The 17,319-nt window shown below is 41.2% G+C and overlaps 1 protein-coding gene and 1 long non-coding RNA gene across 2 annotated transcripts in view; one reads left to right on the top strand and one right to left on the bottom strand.

The window, feature by feature from the left end:
• Nucleotides 1-17,319, bottom strand: part of LOC143264443 (uncharacterized) — a 58,571-nt gene that overhangs the window by 17,991 nt on the left and 23,261 nt on the right. The gene's annotated exons all lie outside the window — the stretch shown is intronic.
• Nucleotides 2,498-12,136, top strand: LOC100878298 (putative fatty acyl-CoA reductase CG5065). The gene is made up of 4 exons (XM_012285195.2): nt 2,498-2,736; nt 5,713-6,186; nt 7,611-7,841; nt 9,658-12,136. Exons 1-4 carry the CDS (start codon nt 2,513-2,515, stop codon nt 10,004-10,006), a joined length of 1,278 nt encoding a protein of 425 aa, XP_012140585.2. The 5' UTR covers nt 2,498-2,512; the 3' UTR covers nt 10,007-12,136.

Raw genomic sequence — 17,319 nt, 5'->3', positions numbered from 1 at the left:
AAGCGCTTACGGTAATTGAGATACGGATTCTATGGGTGAGACATCGATTCGGCAACGAATATCATTCTACTCGCAATTCATCGGCTACTCGTTCGAGATATCGCTGTTTCGAAAAACCTTTCGAATAATTTACGAGTGTCAACGTAGAAACGCGAAGAAACGTCCTTATTTTGTATTCCCGATGTTTGTTTCGATTGGTCGTAAAATATCGCGTGATCGATTTCGAAACGTAAAAAATTTGACGCTATTCGATAACGTCAGGTCAACGTAGAAGCTTTTATAACTATAAACGCTTTTGTAACATTTTTAACAACCACGTATCAAATAGTTTAACGCCAGCTGCAATGCGCTCTAGACCAGAGAGTCAATTTCGTGTATTGTTCCCTTTTGGGTCTCGATGAGGACATTTCACACAGAATGCAACGGGTAATTTCGTACGTCAATTTCGCCGAAGCACAGCTAATTAACGCGCAATACGTAATTAATTCGATCAATTTTGATTAGGAGAGACGAACGTTTAAAACAAACTCTATACTTTTTAGCCGTCGATGCACGTCATAAACTCGTGTACATTCCACGGATTACGAAACGCTGATACGGAATCGAGAATTTTGTCTGTAACAAGATATACGTATATTTTAAACATCGAGCAAAAACAGGAGAAAAACTACGTTGAAAACGGAAATTCGAGAGTATCGAGTAGGATGTAGGAAAACCGAGCGATAGAGCGAAACACGCTTGCGACGCGAATAAACACATGATCGATAGGTAGATGGATATCGACATTTCTTGATAACGAACGTCCGTCAAAAACGGCGATGCACCTCTTCCGTGTCCACAGTCACGCGGTTTCTTTCAAATTGGCTTGATTTTGTATTCGCAAACAGCGTAACTGACATGTCCGTAGGCGAGAACATCGTGTACATATTCATAGACAGAACTAAACTGGGAAGCAGAAGTAGCCGATGAGAAAATTACATCGTCGCACTGGGCAAAAACAGAGATCAATATTTCGATCTTTATAACACCGTAATGAGATGAACAAAAATCAAAGATGAAAGAATTGTCGTTTGACCGCACTCATGCTATTTTCTCTGATCCTTGACAATCATTTTAGTTTCGAACGACCTCTCGAATCGAGGTCAATTCGACTCGAAACGTGAAAGTGTTAAACCCGTTAACGCGAGGTCCACGGTAAAATTCCGCTCGACTCTTCCTTCGATACTCTCCAGACAAACAAGCGTATTTCGTGTTTGAAAAGCGACGAAATAATTGGGTCGTGAGAAAAGAATATAGGTAATCTCCGCAGACTGTTAGCGTCTCGCATTTAGCAACTCGCGAATAGAGATAGGCATTCTCGAAATTCGAATTGCAGATATCGACATTTACGGTCGAAAGGAGAAATTGTTTGTAATACGCTAAGCTCGCAAAGCTCCCATTATCCGATTCAACCTGTTATCCAAACGGTTCCGTTTCCCAGCAGCTCCTAATAAACCGAACTTACCGGTGTATATCGCAACCACCGCGAAACGAAAACAGAAATGGCCGCAATTTAAGACGATAACGTTATCTCAGCGAGTTCGTCGTTATGTATGGACGAGTCAGAGTATGTTTGTAAGTACGTAAACGCGAAACGTTCAAACTCTTCCCGAGGAAACTGTGCATCAGGTCGTAGGTTGGCAATCTTGGTAAGCGTACAGCCGGTACTCTCATTTACATGGAGATGTTCCAGACGTTTGTGAAGCGTCTGTGCATGATCAAGGACCGTCCGTTCCTCGTTTGGCGTCGTTGAAGGGACTGCAACAAGGGACGAGACGCGCTACATTAAAGGTAAACCTACAGGATGGACATTTCGAGCTTGGAATCGAGCTTAAACTGCTGCGTGGCAGCGAGACAGGAAGATAGCTAGTGACGGGTATTCGATATTTCGTCTTGTAAATTTTAGAGAAATTTCATCACCGGTGAATGTCAAAAGTACTCGTGCGTCCAACTACGCGGACAAAAGTTCATACCTCGTAGCTCCTAAAAGCTCTCCGTAATCTCTTTTTCGATACAAAAGGGAATAGAAAATTAGCAGATTCACTGATCCCATAAAATATGCAAACGTCAGAGTGTTACTATCATTATAACGGATGCTCGAACAACTAGGACAGATTGAATTCGCAAGAGGGACGCGCGGAGAGAAAAATATTCGACCGATCAGATTGTCGAATCCGGATCTTTCGTTTGCCGGCCGATTGCTCTTCCGATTGATCTATCCAGGTCGTCGACGAATATTCTCCTTCCGATTCTTAACGCTCAAATATGCTTGTCTACAAACTCGATATTTTCAAAATATCAGTGAACGTTCAAAACTCTTCGCTCTAATTTGTCGATGTTAGGACAATTACGCTAACGATGTTCAACGCGTTTTCTTCGAGATTACGATGTCGTGAAATTCGGTAATGGAATGCAACGTGCTGGTAAAAGGAAGTCGACGGCATATGCTCACGGTAAGTGGGTTGCAGCGAGGATGGCGTTACTTTCTTCTTCCATCGGTCAGTCAATGAACATGGCTCTACGCGAGTGGTACGCGGATCGCGAGCTACTGTTAACGGGAGTGACCAGTGATCTGGGACGGGCTGTCCTAGAAAAGATTCTTCGTTCGTTTCCCAGCGTGAAGGTGTACACGGTGCTCAGATCACGACATGGCCTTGACAAAGAGGACAGAATCAAAAACATCTTTATGTCGCCTCGGTACGGGTGATCGATATTTTCTACTCTTCTGATTCTATTCTTTTATTGTCGACAGTATCGTATACGTATTATTGACTGTATAGTACGTATGCGGTCGTCGCTGCTTATAATCGATAAAAAAGTTGAAGGATTTTGCATCGCTCATTTAACAATTGTGTCCTGTTTGCGATGTAACATTGACGTCAACGAGTTCAGTTCTTTTACCGATGATTAATGTTTTTATGCAATACACGGAGTCGGTTCGTGTTTGATTTTGAACGAGCAATGTATTTCACGATAAAGTAGGTGAAGTTTGGACTAAAATTACACTTGTTTTCGATTGGCTTCTGCAGTCGTTCAATATATTTGGGAAGTATAATAATTTCAAGTTACCTTTTGAAGAGTGTGGAAGAAGAAACGAGTACAAACTGTTTGATTAACCAATTTGCGGTGTAGGAGCGGTTAACAAGGATTCCTAGAGTAGCAGAATCTATTTATCGAATGTGCAGTATTGTTAATATTGAAATTTCGAAGGGTAAACAGTTACGTCACGAAAGCGTGGGTATTTGTTCGATCAATTTATGCAAACAGACCTGTTTAACATCGGTCGAAAGGAAAACGTACGATTATCGCGCAGTCGATTATTAAACTTTAATTGAGGAATAAAGCACTTTTCGTGAGAAGGAGTCACGAATGTAATGTAGGAATTTAGAATATCTATAAAACTGCATTTTGCGACAAAGATGCTAATTATTGCAGTACTGTACTTTTCACTGGGGAATAACTTACAATTTTGACAATCCGGTTGATTGGCATTGTCACGTGTAACCGTTACAAGGAATATCGTTACATTGCAATTATTCGGCACGTTTCATAGCACTCCTCATATTCGTTAGAGATTACGTCTGACTTTAATCAGCCATTCGTTAGATATTGCAGCCTTCCATTCTAATCAAGGCTTCATTAGGAGAAGCGGCGGCTGCGAATTACCGTTTCATTACGAATTCAACGGATACCACGAAGAACCGTGTTAATTTGTTTAGCCGTTTCATTATAATATTATATTGTACCGTTGATAAGAACGAAAATAATGGAACAGGAATGATTTATCAAATTTTTACGGCGATGCAACAGAAATTTCGTCGTAACATTCTGAGGGTTATCATACAAATTGAAATAATACTTGCTTTAGGTTTCATTCGTTTTTCTCGGTCAAATTGGAACAAAATCTTATACGTAACTTTTAATCGTATTTTCTTCGAAACGTGTTTCTTCCGTGACACGTAAATTAACGGTCGAAGAACATTTCCGTGCACGACACGCGGACAAATAATTATTCGTTTCCTTCTAAGCAAATTATCTTACGGATAATCGGTCCGTCCAGGTAGTAAAATAGAAACGGAAAGCTTGTTTGTCTTCTATTCAGGGTTGATAATATGTGCTCACGACTTTAAATGGCTTTATCGCGGTCGGCGATTTACCACCGTCGACAGGGTGAAACGATAATTGAAGACAATTAAATGGAAAACGGCGAAACGAACGACATGCCTCGTAACAAACGTAGCTGTAACGTTGAACACGTAACGTGATCGAAGTGCTTCGTTTCCAAGTGGACGCAAACAAATTGTAATTACGAAAGAAGCTTAATTTGATCCTTTTGCGAGCGCTCTGGCGCAGTATTAAATTCGTCACGCCCATAAATGCTTTTATTTCGAAAACGAGGCTGCAGATTGCTAAACGACCAAAAATTATACCACTTCTTTTTGGCATACGGAAATCTGGAGTTGTCATGGTGTACGTTATCGAGGAACCCTGTGTACGTACTCACACGAATGTATAAATTGGATAGCGGACGAATAAATTGTTACGTGATCGTCTACCGTAACGATCTCGGTTGCATCGCAAGACACGCGAGCTAAAACTCAGTAGTCGTGGCTGGTTGTTCTCAGCAGCGAAGAAATTTATTTTCATTAGCATGCTCTTCTCATCCGCGTCTTTTCGACGCGTGACTGTGAAATACGTTCCAGCTGCATCGAAACTCGTGTATCACGAAAATTTGTCGATATTTCTTAAATTGTTATTAATTAGATACTTTAAAAACTTATAAATTCATTTTTAACTGGAATAATTTGAAGCTATAGATTTATTAAATGTAATCAGTGATTCTCTCCGCTACAATTTCTTAAATTTCTTAATTAGTTCGTGGCGAGAATAAATGCAGTTCGCAGTACGATAGAGATGCACCAGTTCTCTAGCCGTAAAGAAGGTTAAGAGACACTGGGGCGCTGTAAGACTTTGCGTACAAATCTTACGGGTATCGATAAAAATTTATAGCGGGAAATCGATTTAATAGGTGGGAACGTATAAAAGAATAACGCGAAACCTCGATTGGATGCAATCCTGCTTGGCGATCTTATCGGACACGGGGCCAAGTTACTTGTATTGGAATTGCAAGGAACGGACGACGAACCACCGATAGAATAGAGGGTGGTTATGGTGTACACAATCGAACAATAATAGTCTTGGTAGTTGGAGGCGTGGAGAAGGACTGTCTGGAACGCCCTTAACTACTGTTATTGCAAACAGAAATTGCGCACGATCGATCGGGACGCGTAAATTGAAAGGAACTGGGCGTTACAGAAACGGGAGGTTATTAAAATTATGAACACCTAGGAAGAACATAATTCGAAATGAGTTGAGGTCTAATAAAAATTTATTACTTCTTTATTACTATGATAACAAATACGGTAAAATGAGCTTACGTAATAAGATTTAATACAAGATTTTCTGTGCAAAAAGACTCGACCAATCCAAATAGATCTTGAACGATTTCCGACGCATAATCCGATGAACATTTTCCTCTTACGACCGCCTACATACCAGCCATAGATGCGAACGGTATCCGCAAAGGCCATAATTATAGGCGTTATCGAATCAGATTTCCGAATGAAATTTGGCTAAGGTTCAATTGATCGAATCTCCCATTGTTTGCTACAGGTTCGAGCGAATCAGGCAAGAGGTACCGGACGCGATTTCTCGCGTAAAAGCGATGGAGGGTAATTTAGTATACGATGACCTGGGCGTGATAAAGGAAAACAGGAAACTGTTGCAAAACGTGAGCGCGGTGTTGCACGCGGCAGGGCCGTGCCAAAAACTCCTCGAGTTTTGCCAAAAGTTGCCGCGTCTGGAGGTAATAGCAGTTGTCTCGAGCGTTTTTGAGCAAGAGGGTGAAATCGGTGAATCGAACGAGGAGCACGTAGCGGACGGACCTGTGGCTTTGCTGAAGATTCCTTTGATCGGACCAGCTTATCGTGAACCTATGCCCGGCTTCGTCGACGTACTTAAAGGGCCAACTGCCCTGATTGTAGGAGCGGGTTTCGCCCTTGGCAGATCCGAGCTTCGAGCGGAGATCATACCGATCGATTTGACGGTCAACAGTCTTATCCTTGCTGTTTGGGAACGGGCTACCTCGTAAGTACAAATTTTATATAGTCTATCTTCGAAGCTAAATCGAGTCGAATAAATTCGTTCCACGATATATTAAGCTTCTATACTCGACGACGAATTAAGCACGAAAGCGTAGAGTGTTATCAGTATTTACAAGCGTGTTTTTAACAACGCGCTTAAACGCCTGACGAATGTCGTTCGTGACGTATGGCACGTCGTTAAAGAAGCTTTTATAGGCAGTCAAACTGTTGTTAATTATACGCGAATGGACGTAGAATAACGAACACTGGGTAGTAAAGATCGCTTGTCATTTGCTTCCACTTCAAACACCTCGCGAAACCGATGTATTCTATATGTAGTAACGATCGTTAATTATGTGTTAATTCTTTGCGTTGTTACCGTTACTCAATGCGGAAACGGAGAAAGTGAATAGACACGAAAGTGCATGCGTGACTTGTTCTTACGTAAACGGTCTTAGACCTAAAAATGAATTGGTAAGAGGAGAAAACATGCTACACAACAATTATCCTGTTACAAGTTTTCTCCATTTTGAATAAATCGTTTCCGATCGCACCATCGATAAATTATATAATTCTCGGCTAAAGAACGAAAATATCTCTAATTATTCTCTGTGCTGTAATTTCGTAATTATAGTTGAATTTTTATGAGTTACAAGCACGTAATGAAAACAAAGCGTATACGCTTGGTAAATAAAGAAAGCATCGAGGCGTATTCTCGCTCGTGCGTGACTTAAAATTTATCAGGGAATGATCGAGAAACAAGACGATAAATAATGCCTGAACAAACGGACCAACGAGTGAAACGTTAAATCGAAGTGCACGCGATACGTTATTCGTAAATCACGTGGCTGTACACCCATGGGTCGTTACCGTAGCCGCTGTTAAAGCCGTAAAGCGTTGCAATTAAAGTTTACGCCAAATGAGCACGGCTCCGTTTCGCGAGAGCATTCAAATCTCTTTTGAGCGGGCCAGCAAAAGGCAACGGGTTAAACGGCCAGCATTTGGGGCATCGAGCATTACTAGCGGGAAGTCGCATTAAGGCGGTTTACCAGCCTCGAATAGCCTCGGTTATCGTTTCACGAAGAATCGCGCACGCGAACGAAAGTAGATTTTCCATCCCCCGTATTGTTACGCTTCTGTGATCGTAATCGACGTGTCTCCGTCACTGCTTTCTCCCTTTCGTAAAATAAGCGATTCAATTTTCATTCAAATCGGACGATTCAACGAATTCTTTTATTCTAAACTACACGAATGTAGAAACTACACATTTTTGAGCTAAGACCGGTGTACCGTTTCTAGAATCTCTAAAAACTGCGGCCGCGGTCACCGAATCGTGCACTAGCACGCCCGTGCGCTTCGCTATGCTTTTCGTTATTGGATCTCGAGTCGAAATTTGCATTTGAAATAATATCGTTTCCTCGATTATAGGAAAAAGAACGTAAAAGGGGCGGTGGTGTACAACGCAGCGCCCATAGAGTGCACGTGGGGCGAACTGATTAAGAAAGGCCGGCGCGGCAACCAGAAGTTTACATATCCGACTTTTGGGCTCCGTGGAATGACGTCTGTAGCGAAGCTGCATTGGATTCTGGTGCTGCTGTTTGAATGGCTGCCATCCGCATTCTGCGACACGATTCTCGGCCAGCTTGGAGCAAAGAAGAGGTATAACGAACTGGAAATTTTACTGAATATCCGTGATTTCTACCAAGGTCGCATCTTTCAATAGATTGAAAGTTCGTTCCCGCTACGGCACTTTCGAACGAACTTAGTCGAATTTACGAAAGAGAGACCGACTAACAGCAGGTTCAGAAGTCGTTTGAAATTCACGTGGATAAGGGAAGTTGTTACGATGTTCGGTTATTACGCGAAATTGACATCTTCGATAGAGAGTTAGAAAGAGAAACTTCTCTATTGCGACTCGTTATATTGCACCGTTCACCGATTCGCAACTTTCAGCCAATTTCATTTGGAATGCTCTTGAACTTGTTAACTGCTTCCGAAGGCCATAGGGTACTCTCGCCATTAACTTCGTTGGATTACATAATTACAAAAAGAAAGGGAAAACGAGGAATTGAATTATGAGTATCACTTAGAATCACGTAGAATCCAGTATTAGGTTTCGCCTTTTAAGACGTCGAATAAAATTAATTACGTGTATAGAGAGAAAAATATTGGTAAATCGAGAAAGGAAAGCGATAGTCAAAGTTGGAGGAAACAGCGTTCGGGGACGACGATGCCAGAGACGGGACGCGTCGCGCTTGGCAAAAGCGACGAGTTCGTAAAAGTAAAAGTTATCTTCAACTACGATTTAGACGAATACCGAAGTAAACAGGTTTACCGTGGCATTCAAGGGGACAGAATGCAGGCGAGAAGAAAAACGACTCGAAGAGAAACTCGTTTTCTCCGTGGGAAACTTGAGCTGCAAACTCGCTCGGTCTCTCTGATTGCTTTTAAAAATCGCAAGTCAGATTCAGCGACGGAGAAACTTGGCCGAAAAATCTTGACAGCTCTCATTGAAATACGTCGGAGAAGAGACGGTCTACGCGATCTCAACTTTTCTTCCGCGCGATTCTTGGCGCAACCAGTAGTTTGCTAAGAACCTATTAAAACTGCGAATCTGTCCGTGACTCACGTTTCCTTCGTTAACAGTAAACGCTTCCTGTTTCTTGATAATGTCATTTAAATATAATCTACAAATTCTTTAAGGAATGCCACTGATGGTATGTCGCGTTCGCTCGAAAGCTAAAGCAAAGTACTTTGTTATTCTCCTCGTTTTAAGAAACTAAAGAAGAATAAAAAACGTTGTTCTCTTTGAAGTAGATATGTTTGAACTTTTCCTAGTTCGTTCTACCGCGCCTCAAACTGTCGAACTTAATTCCGTTTCACTTTAGTTTATAATCTATCGCATACTTTATCCATTTTGACAGAAGTTAGGTTAACTTCGCGTCTTCCTTTCATTATTAACGCTAATATTCTCGAGAGAACCTCCGCGATATTCCATTAACGATTTAACGGTGACCGCCTTTGAGCAAACGTTTCCTCGCGAATTCGAATATTGTAAATCCCATGAAGTTAACATCTTGAGGTGACGCCGAGGAAACTTCGTAAAGTCAAACGTCATCGAGCAATTACGTTCGACGTTCGAAAAGTGATATCGCTTACCTACATTTCACTTATCTATACGCCTTTGTGTACACGCGTCTCTAATACCGTTTGCGAGATTACCAAATTTTGGATGATCCTGATTTTCGACGCATTTCCGAACAGTAAATAATATTTGTCAGAAGTAGCGATCATTCGGTAGATCGGGCGAACACAAGTTCGGATAAAAAGGTCAGGACCGAAGTAGAATCGGGTTTCGAAGGAAACAGATGCGAAAACGAAGAGTAGAGGGTAACAGAAGGTAGACAGGGAGAGTATTATGGCAACGGGGAAGAAAAAGATCATTCGACGAGGTAAAACCTTTGCTTCTCCACAGGCTTCTCGAGGAGCAACGGAGAGTTCGTAATGCACTTCGATCCCTTGAGTCAATTTCATCGAGGTCGTGGTCAGTGGAGAGGAATCGCCTGTACCAGGTACAGCAACGTCTCAGCCCAGAGGAGCAAGATGCATTTCCGGTTGTCACGGAAATCGACATCGAGAGTTATGTTCTGTGCGCGAACGCAGCCGCAAAGAAGTATTGCGTGGAGGAGAGCAACATCACCCTCATGAAAATTCTTCGATTGTTGTTCTTCTTTTTCATCGCCGTTGCTTTTCTCTCGATGCTTTTATTTAACAGGTATCGAACATCCGAAATCATCAAACGACGAGAACTCGAACAACTTTAATCTACCGATTTTAAGTCGGTAAAAGGTTATTTTTTCTTTTTACACAATTTTTATAACTCATGATAGCTCTAAATAGTGGAGTAAATTTTGTTCGCTTCGTGTTAAGATATTTAAGGTAAGCGTTTTTAGCGCTATTGTGAAAAATACAATGTGATGTTGCGAAAAAAGCGTACAAGGTAGGGTTATTAATAATTCAACGTATTAAGAACAAAGAAAATTCGGATAATGGGGGTTCTACTGTACCTTTTAATTAACGATAGAAATTGCGCTGTACGTAACATTAGAAAGGGAACACGATTTCGTTACATTCCGAGCATAAAATTCAATCCGTTCGTTAGTTATACATTCCCGAAAAAACAAAACTATATAACGAGTTTAAAGTCGAAAATTAAACAGAAACTTTCATGCCGTATGTACTGGATTGCAAAAACAGAGATCCCTAACGAGCTTTGAAAGCTAAAATCGAAGAGAAATTTCCACCCTGCACATTTTATTCGTTAAAATATCGAAGCAAATCTTCCCTTCCCTCTTTCGGATGTTCCTTCTCGTTTCACGTGAAAAGAAGGACATCATTTACGAACGGAAATTCACTCGCCCTTTTTCGGAGGCTGGCTACCTATGTAACCGTATAATAACACCCGGATCTAACGAGTTAATTTGAATGCTGCTCTCGACGAGCACGGTCAACGGTATTGCTTAAACTGCTAGCCGAATAATTGGAGGAAAAGTTTGCACAGGGGGAAAGAGCTGCAGCACCGTTTCGTCAACTCTCTTTCCCTCTCTTTGTTTCTTTCTCTCTCTCTCTTTCTCGGTGTGTTTCTTTTTCCTCATCAATTCGGTCGTGCCGCTTTAATTGGTTCTGGTTGACGTTCGCGCAGGCGAGTCGCATATAATTTTCCAACGTGTTTACGGAAGCTTTTGAATTGCACAATTTTCATTAAGCCGGAAAACAGGTGTTCGTCCATGGCGAAGAGTTGTCGGCGGACGAAACGTGTCCGAGTCAAAAGGCACGCGAACGTTTACGTAAAATTGGAAAGTGCTTCGAGATACCTTCGCCGAGAGAGCGTTCTCGTAACATTTTGTAGCATGGACCAGATTTTAATCTCGAGTCCATCCACGTCCGCCGTTATTACCTCCAATATCGTGAAACGCGTTGTTTACCTTCCTTCGGATCGACTCTTTCCCTGTGATTTTCGCGTCGATGCAGACTGCGTCGGTTAAAGTTAATCCTGCTACAGTGCGTATCAAAAATTATCGAACCGGCGCGTAGCGATATGACTCGCGGCGATATAACGGGAATCTATTCGATGCGCGATGGTTCGTTCGTTCTGCGATGTAAACCGAAAATATCATTTTATATTTTCATTGACCTACATACGCAACATCGGATAACACTGTAGGCACGATGATCGATATCGAAAGGTCGATGTGTTGGTTTTCAAAATACCGAATGTATAAACATGGCAGCGGGTGAACGGTGTGCATGGCAAATATTCGTGAGAATTGTGCAAGACGTCTGTACGCCGAAGAGAATGATATTCTGGTGAAAGTTCGTCGAAGAACATTTATTATACTTGCCTTCGTACGCGGATAAAAATACGCGTTATGCTTACCATTCTTTCTTTCAACTGAAGCGTAATTATGCGTTCCAATTTCTTGCATCGTGTTACTCCGAAGAACTGACTTTGTAGAAATTGTAAGAAAGATTTTATAGAAATCGTTTAGAGGGTATTAACCTGTTAATTTTAGCGGACTAACGAGATTGCATCAACAAGTATTATCATCGTTATAGAGTTTGCCACACGATAAAACTGTCGCGTTTCGTAAACATTACGTAAAGCGAGAAAAAGTTCGAACTCCCAGATGTTTGTTATCGGAAAACTCTAAGCTGGAAAGATTAAAGTAAACTTTATAAAAATTCGCGCTGGGAGAATAAAATAATATAGTTGAGAGTGATCAAAATGAAAGTATACCGAAACGTATGTGTGTAAAATAAGATCGTAATCGTGAAAGTAACGAGAACGTAATCAGGGAGAAATGTACATAGCGATCATCGTAAATTATTCATAAAGAGAGGTTGTAAATTGTATCCATAAAGTTCTGAAGATATTAAAAACGACACGAAAACCAGTTATTGAATGTAGGCGCTTAATTCTTAAAAGAAGATTTGAGGGAGGTGTAAAAAGTCAGAACGGAGAGGAGAAGAACTCGTAAGACGGTTCCATGCAGCTCGGTTATTTTTCAAAACAGGACGGCTGTCGCTTTTATTACGCGCAATGTGGCGATGTAATGATACATATTAATCGTAGAAGATAGAAATCCTTAATATTCCCATCAAGTTAACGAAGGGGCAATAACGTCCCGTGCCCGTTTCGCGTCCTCCATGTTCCATCAGAAAGTTAGCTCGCGTGACTGCATAGCAGGAGGCGAGGTGAGTTATGCTTTTAAAATCCTGTTATCCAGTTGCGAGCGCGAAATTTAACAAAGAAACTTACAGATTAGTTTCATGAGATATAATTGGACGCGGTGGCTGGAACTGGGCCTTCATAATAATAATTGAGGAACGTCTGTTCCAACGAAGTTTCACGAGCTCGCTGACTGTCTGACTGAAAGACAGAAACGGAAACAGGAGCAGAAAGGAATAAAAGAAATAAGGAGAAAACGAACGAACGATAGAAGAAACCGCTAGAATTCAATGAATAGATAAACGGTATTTTGATGTCGCATGAAATCGTCTTTGTCGCGCTAAATAAACAAATTCATGGCTAAATAATACTTTGCTTCTTGCTCGGTTAGAAATTGTCAGAAGAGAATAACTGAAACTAATTTGCTTCGTTAATGTGACACACGAACGAAATCTGCGACCGGTATTAATATTAATAAGCCTCGAATACGACAACGACGAATATTAATATTAATAGAACAGTCACAAATTTCATTAAGATAATTTTCCCGTCGCTACCTGCGGGTAGACGATGCATGCTTATGCTTACGTGTGATATAACAATTCAGAATGTTAAATTTGAAAGGTGTAGTCGCGTATTTAAATATACGAATTGTCGATCCGGGAGAGAATGCTACGAGAAAATGGCACGTTTTAGCGGAAGAACATCAAAGAGAATTCTACGAATCTCATTCGGTTCGCTTTATTTCCATAAAAACATTCTGGCGAACGTTAAGCGTGTCCGTTTCTGGAATCGTGCTTGCTTCCCCGCAGACGAGGTTCCCGCAAGTTTCCTGGATGATCGCGTCGCTTATTCAATTTCCCCTGGCACGACCATCCGCGCCGGAATAACGCGTGCCTTCGCTGATTCGATGAAAAACGATTTTCCTCCTTGCCACGGTCTTATCTTCGACCTTGTGACTTTCAGCCAGCGGACAGAGCGTCGAGGGTAAAAATTATCATAACTCGACATCTTTACGGTGAGGGAGTGTCTCCGTTAAAAGTGTCTTTCCATTCGAGATATTTGCCTTAAAGCGAACCTCGATGTATAGGGCTTCCACGGTCGGGTTCCCTGGAAAAATTTCCTTAACCTTTTATTCTTTCCTGAATACCGACCTCTTTCGTCGCGTTCTTTCAAAAGTAGCTGCCGACTATGGTAATCGCGCGACGCGATCTATCAATTAAATCCACCGTCATGGTTCTCGATTTCACGGTCGTACAATATCACGAGCAACGAAATTCTTGCAGCTACAACGATACAGGCGAAGAGATAATACTTCTTCAGGGAAAAGAATTTCATTTAGTTTTTGACGGAACGCTTGAAACCAGTGCCGATGTATGCTGATGGAAGATATTATTGTGATTCCTAACCCTTTGCATATTGACGTGGTTCTTATGCTAATTTGCGGTTAACATCAAGAAAGTAGTGGATTTAAATATTACAATGAAGGTTTATATTATGTCGAGGATCAGAGCATAAAGCTTTGGTTATCGTCTGATCGCCAAAGTTAAATTCTACTGGATACGTTTAATGCAGCAGTAATAATGAATAATATTCTATGCCCCATCAGGAACAACTCTGCAGGTCGTGAATCAAGAAATTTTAATAAGCAACGATAGAAGTTAGCACGTTTTTTTCTTTTGGTAAATTCGGTGGTAAGTTTATTGCGAGCCCCGAATAACCGAGTAAAACCGTAGCATATTTTTCTCACGCCTGAGCTGAAATTTGTATGCGTTTACCTTGGAAGTATTCGTAATTAACGTAGTCGCGATTATGCGTTTCCAGATGAAATATGTTGCGACAAAGTAGCCCGCTGGAATATCGTACGCGAAAAGCGCTTTTTTATTTCAGCGGAACGTAATAATAATTTCGAGTATTATTGCTTGAAAGTTTAAACCCCTTGCAATGGTATAAAAAAGGAGAGCCACGAAATTCGGTTCGAAAATTAATTAAAAAAATTTTCCATTCGCTGCGTCCCTTTAAAGTAGATTTTTAAAACATACCGAATTCTCGGAGAAGGCAGCGACGTTTTCAAAGTGTATATTTTCAAATATGTATTAGAATTGCGTTTACGCGATGCGAAATAAAGCAAGATTAATGAAAAGATTAACGGTCGAGAGGAAAAATTTCATTTTCGCAAAAATTTGTGCGTTACTCTTCAAACGTACATTTCAGTATTAAACGAGTTTCATGTAAATTGCAATGCTGATGCCTTAAATTAATATGGCATGAAAAGTGTCAGCACAACGTACCGTACAAACACGCGAACACGATACATTTATTTGATGCACTATGTAAAATCTTGTGAATTTGGCATTACAATGTTTGCACGAAAATTTCGTTTTACTAGATCCTCTTGGTAATGTACGCAACGTTTGTTGCCGAGCAAATAAACAAGCCTTGCTACGATGAATTTTTAATACACGTGTAATTTTCATGCAACCTTTTATTAGGTTCGTGGCATACTAAATACGAGAATTCAAAATGTACTTCGTTACGGAATATGATGACATAAAAATGACCGCAAAATAACACTTCTGTCGTATCAATTTGAAATTGTCGAATGATTAAAAGTGGCAATAAATATTGGAATATGCATCTGTCGAAAATTGGATATTTGCTAATGGACAATACCGAAATGAAATTGGTCGACCCACTATCTGTTACAACGTAGCATAAGTGCTATATCACGGTACTTTCATATGGGATCATTTCAAACTGATCGATCATTATTATAGGCGAATACAAATTCTCGCACTTTTAAGGATGTAGAGGATCTGCTTTACAAAGCAATTTTACTCCAAATTTTACGCTTTTGCCATAACAGAGAATTTAAAGAATAGAATTACAATGGCTTCACGTTTTATTCTTTTCAATGGGAACTGAATATCGTTATAATTTTCGTAACAGAATTTCTTTCACAAGGAACAAAGATGAAATTTTCGATAAATTTATCCTCGTATGTTTTCTCTGAAAGGGCAACGTAGCATGGGTTTTGTGAATACAAGCTTTAACGGAAATTTGGAACGATAACGTTAGCGGAGGCTTGGAAATGAAATCTTGCGGGAATCGTTAAAGAGATCTGGGAGGATAGATGAAAATAGAGGAAGGTGCGAAGGCGAAGATGTCTCGGAAACGTTGAAACTGCAGAAACAGGGCGGGGAGATGATCGTCGGTAGTCTTTGAATTACTCAAGATTACGTTTTGCGGGCGGTGCAGTTTCTCCGGTTCCGTGGTCTTGATAAATGCTCGAACAGAAAAAACGAAGCCAGGACCTTTAATTTTTCACCGTGTTCGCGCGAAAAAGCACCAGATTCCTCTGAATAACGCTCGGTATATACGAGCACTCGAGTCGTCGTCGTCGCCGTTGTCGTGCATCGGCCAACCCGAGAGTCGAAGAAAAAGTCAAAGGTGGAGAAAAAGTCTCGCGATTCTTATAAATCCCGCTAACGACCCGGCATCGATTTTATGCTCGTTCTAATACGAAAACCCGTTCGCCTTCGACTCCGGGGAAAAAGAAAATGCGGCATGATCGGTGGTGCTGATTTTTCCCATCTCGAACAAGGTCCTTCTATTCTCTTTTTACCGAACTCCATTAAACGCAACAAATCTTGGAACGAGTACTCTTAAGAACGCGAAGCAGTAAGGAATTAAAGACGTAATATCCCCGTTCGGACGATTTCAAATGCATCGACGAGTAAGTTTCTCGCATAGAAAGTGAACGTCCTTTGTTGGACGGCACTTTTGAAAAGTTACGTAATCGAAGTTTACCCTTTACCTGGTGGCTGACACCGGAATCCATTAAGAGTTTAACCTCGTCCACCATCGAACTCTTCCAACGAGGACAATTGCGATCTTCTTAGTTTCTTTCCAGTTTTTTTTCTTCCATTAAATTTTCTGTTCGATGCACCACCACCTTATGAAAATATAACGCTGGAAACGATCTTTCCGTAGACGAACGAAAAAGCATTTTTATTCGTTCAATATCAATCGTTACAAACCGTGTCGCATATTTTGCTCGCGTTACGCTCGAACAACGATATAACGAAAATTCATATAAATACGAGTTCGCCCGAAAGATCAATCGGTTGGACACTCGACAAGAGGATAGTTAGCAAAGTGGAAGTTCACTTTGCTCATTAATCGCTTCTTCGCGGCAACAACACCGGCCTCCGCTCGATAACTCGCGCGTACAACAGACTTCGGGCAAACAAAGTCGCCTCTATAATGGGTCGCCGCGAAATTTCCACCGGTAATTTACAAGGCAGTTGGCGGAGGGCCATTAATAACCCCCACGGCCGACCAAATGCCGCAGTTTCAGTTTTGTTACCGAAGCTACGAGGGATGGAGGGGGCGGTAAATATTTGAACGCGACACGAGGCAGAAGGAGAAATCGAAACCGGTAAACCGAGAGCAGACGGTTTCCGTGCGCTCTGTTCCCTCGGCTGACACGAAAATACGCGTCAATTTTTAACGAGACCTACGATTCTCGAAGATCGACTCGCTTCGACGTTAAGATTACCTGTTCAGAGCAACTTCGTCTCTTTGCTGTAACAGTAATAATGCACTATTTTCCCTAATATTTATTTCGCGTAACGCTGTAATTAATATGGTACACCAGTAATGTATAATGAAATTTATTGTTTGTATTAGAATCTAATTTGCCAACAACGGGCTATGAAACTTTGTTAGCTCGGTTTAGTTTGGTTTCAACGAACGCGTAACTTTGAAAATTAAATTATCCAGCAACCGCTTCGTACCTGGAGCCATTTTGTGCAGGTAGATTTTTCGAGCGGATTCGATCTGGGAGCAGATTTATGCGGTTGCTCGACCAACGTTAGAGCACGTCTTTCCTATGTAAATATCGAG

This window comes from Megachile rotundata, chromosome 5 (assembly GCF_050947335.1).
Source record: "Megachile rotundata isolate GNS110a chromosome 5, iyMegRotu1, whole genome shotgun sequence".
In the NCBI taxonomy this organism is placed as follows: domain Eukaryota; kingdom Metazoa; phylum Arthropoda; class Insecta; order Hymenoptera; family Megachilidae; genus Megachile; species Megachile rotundata.
This window is presented reverse-complemented; position numbering and strand designations above follow the sequence as displayed.

What these genes read in the sequence shown, in the direction of transcription:
- LOC100878298 (XM_012285195.2), top strand. Translation starts at nt 2,513, where the DNA reads ATGGCGTTACTTTCTTCTTCCATCGGTCAGTCAATGAACATGGCTCTA. An exon ending in AACATCTTTATGTCGCCTCG is followed by an intron (nt 2,737 to 5,712) that starts GTACGGGTGATC and finishes TGTTTGCTACAG; the next exon opens with GTTCGAGCGAATCAGGCAAG. An exon ending in CAGCTTGGAGCAAAGAAGAG is followed by an intron (nt 7,842 to 9,657) that starts GTATAACGAACT and finishes GCTTCTCCACAG; the next exon opens with GCTTCTCGAGGAGCAACGGA.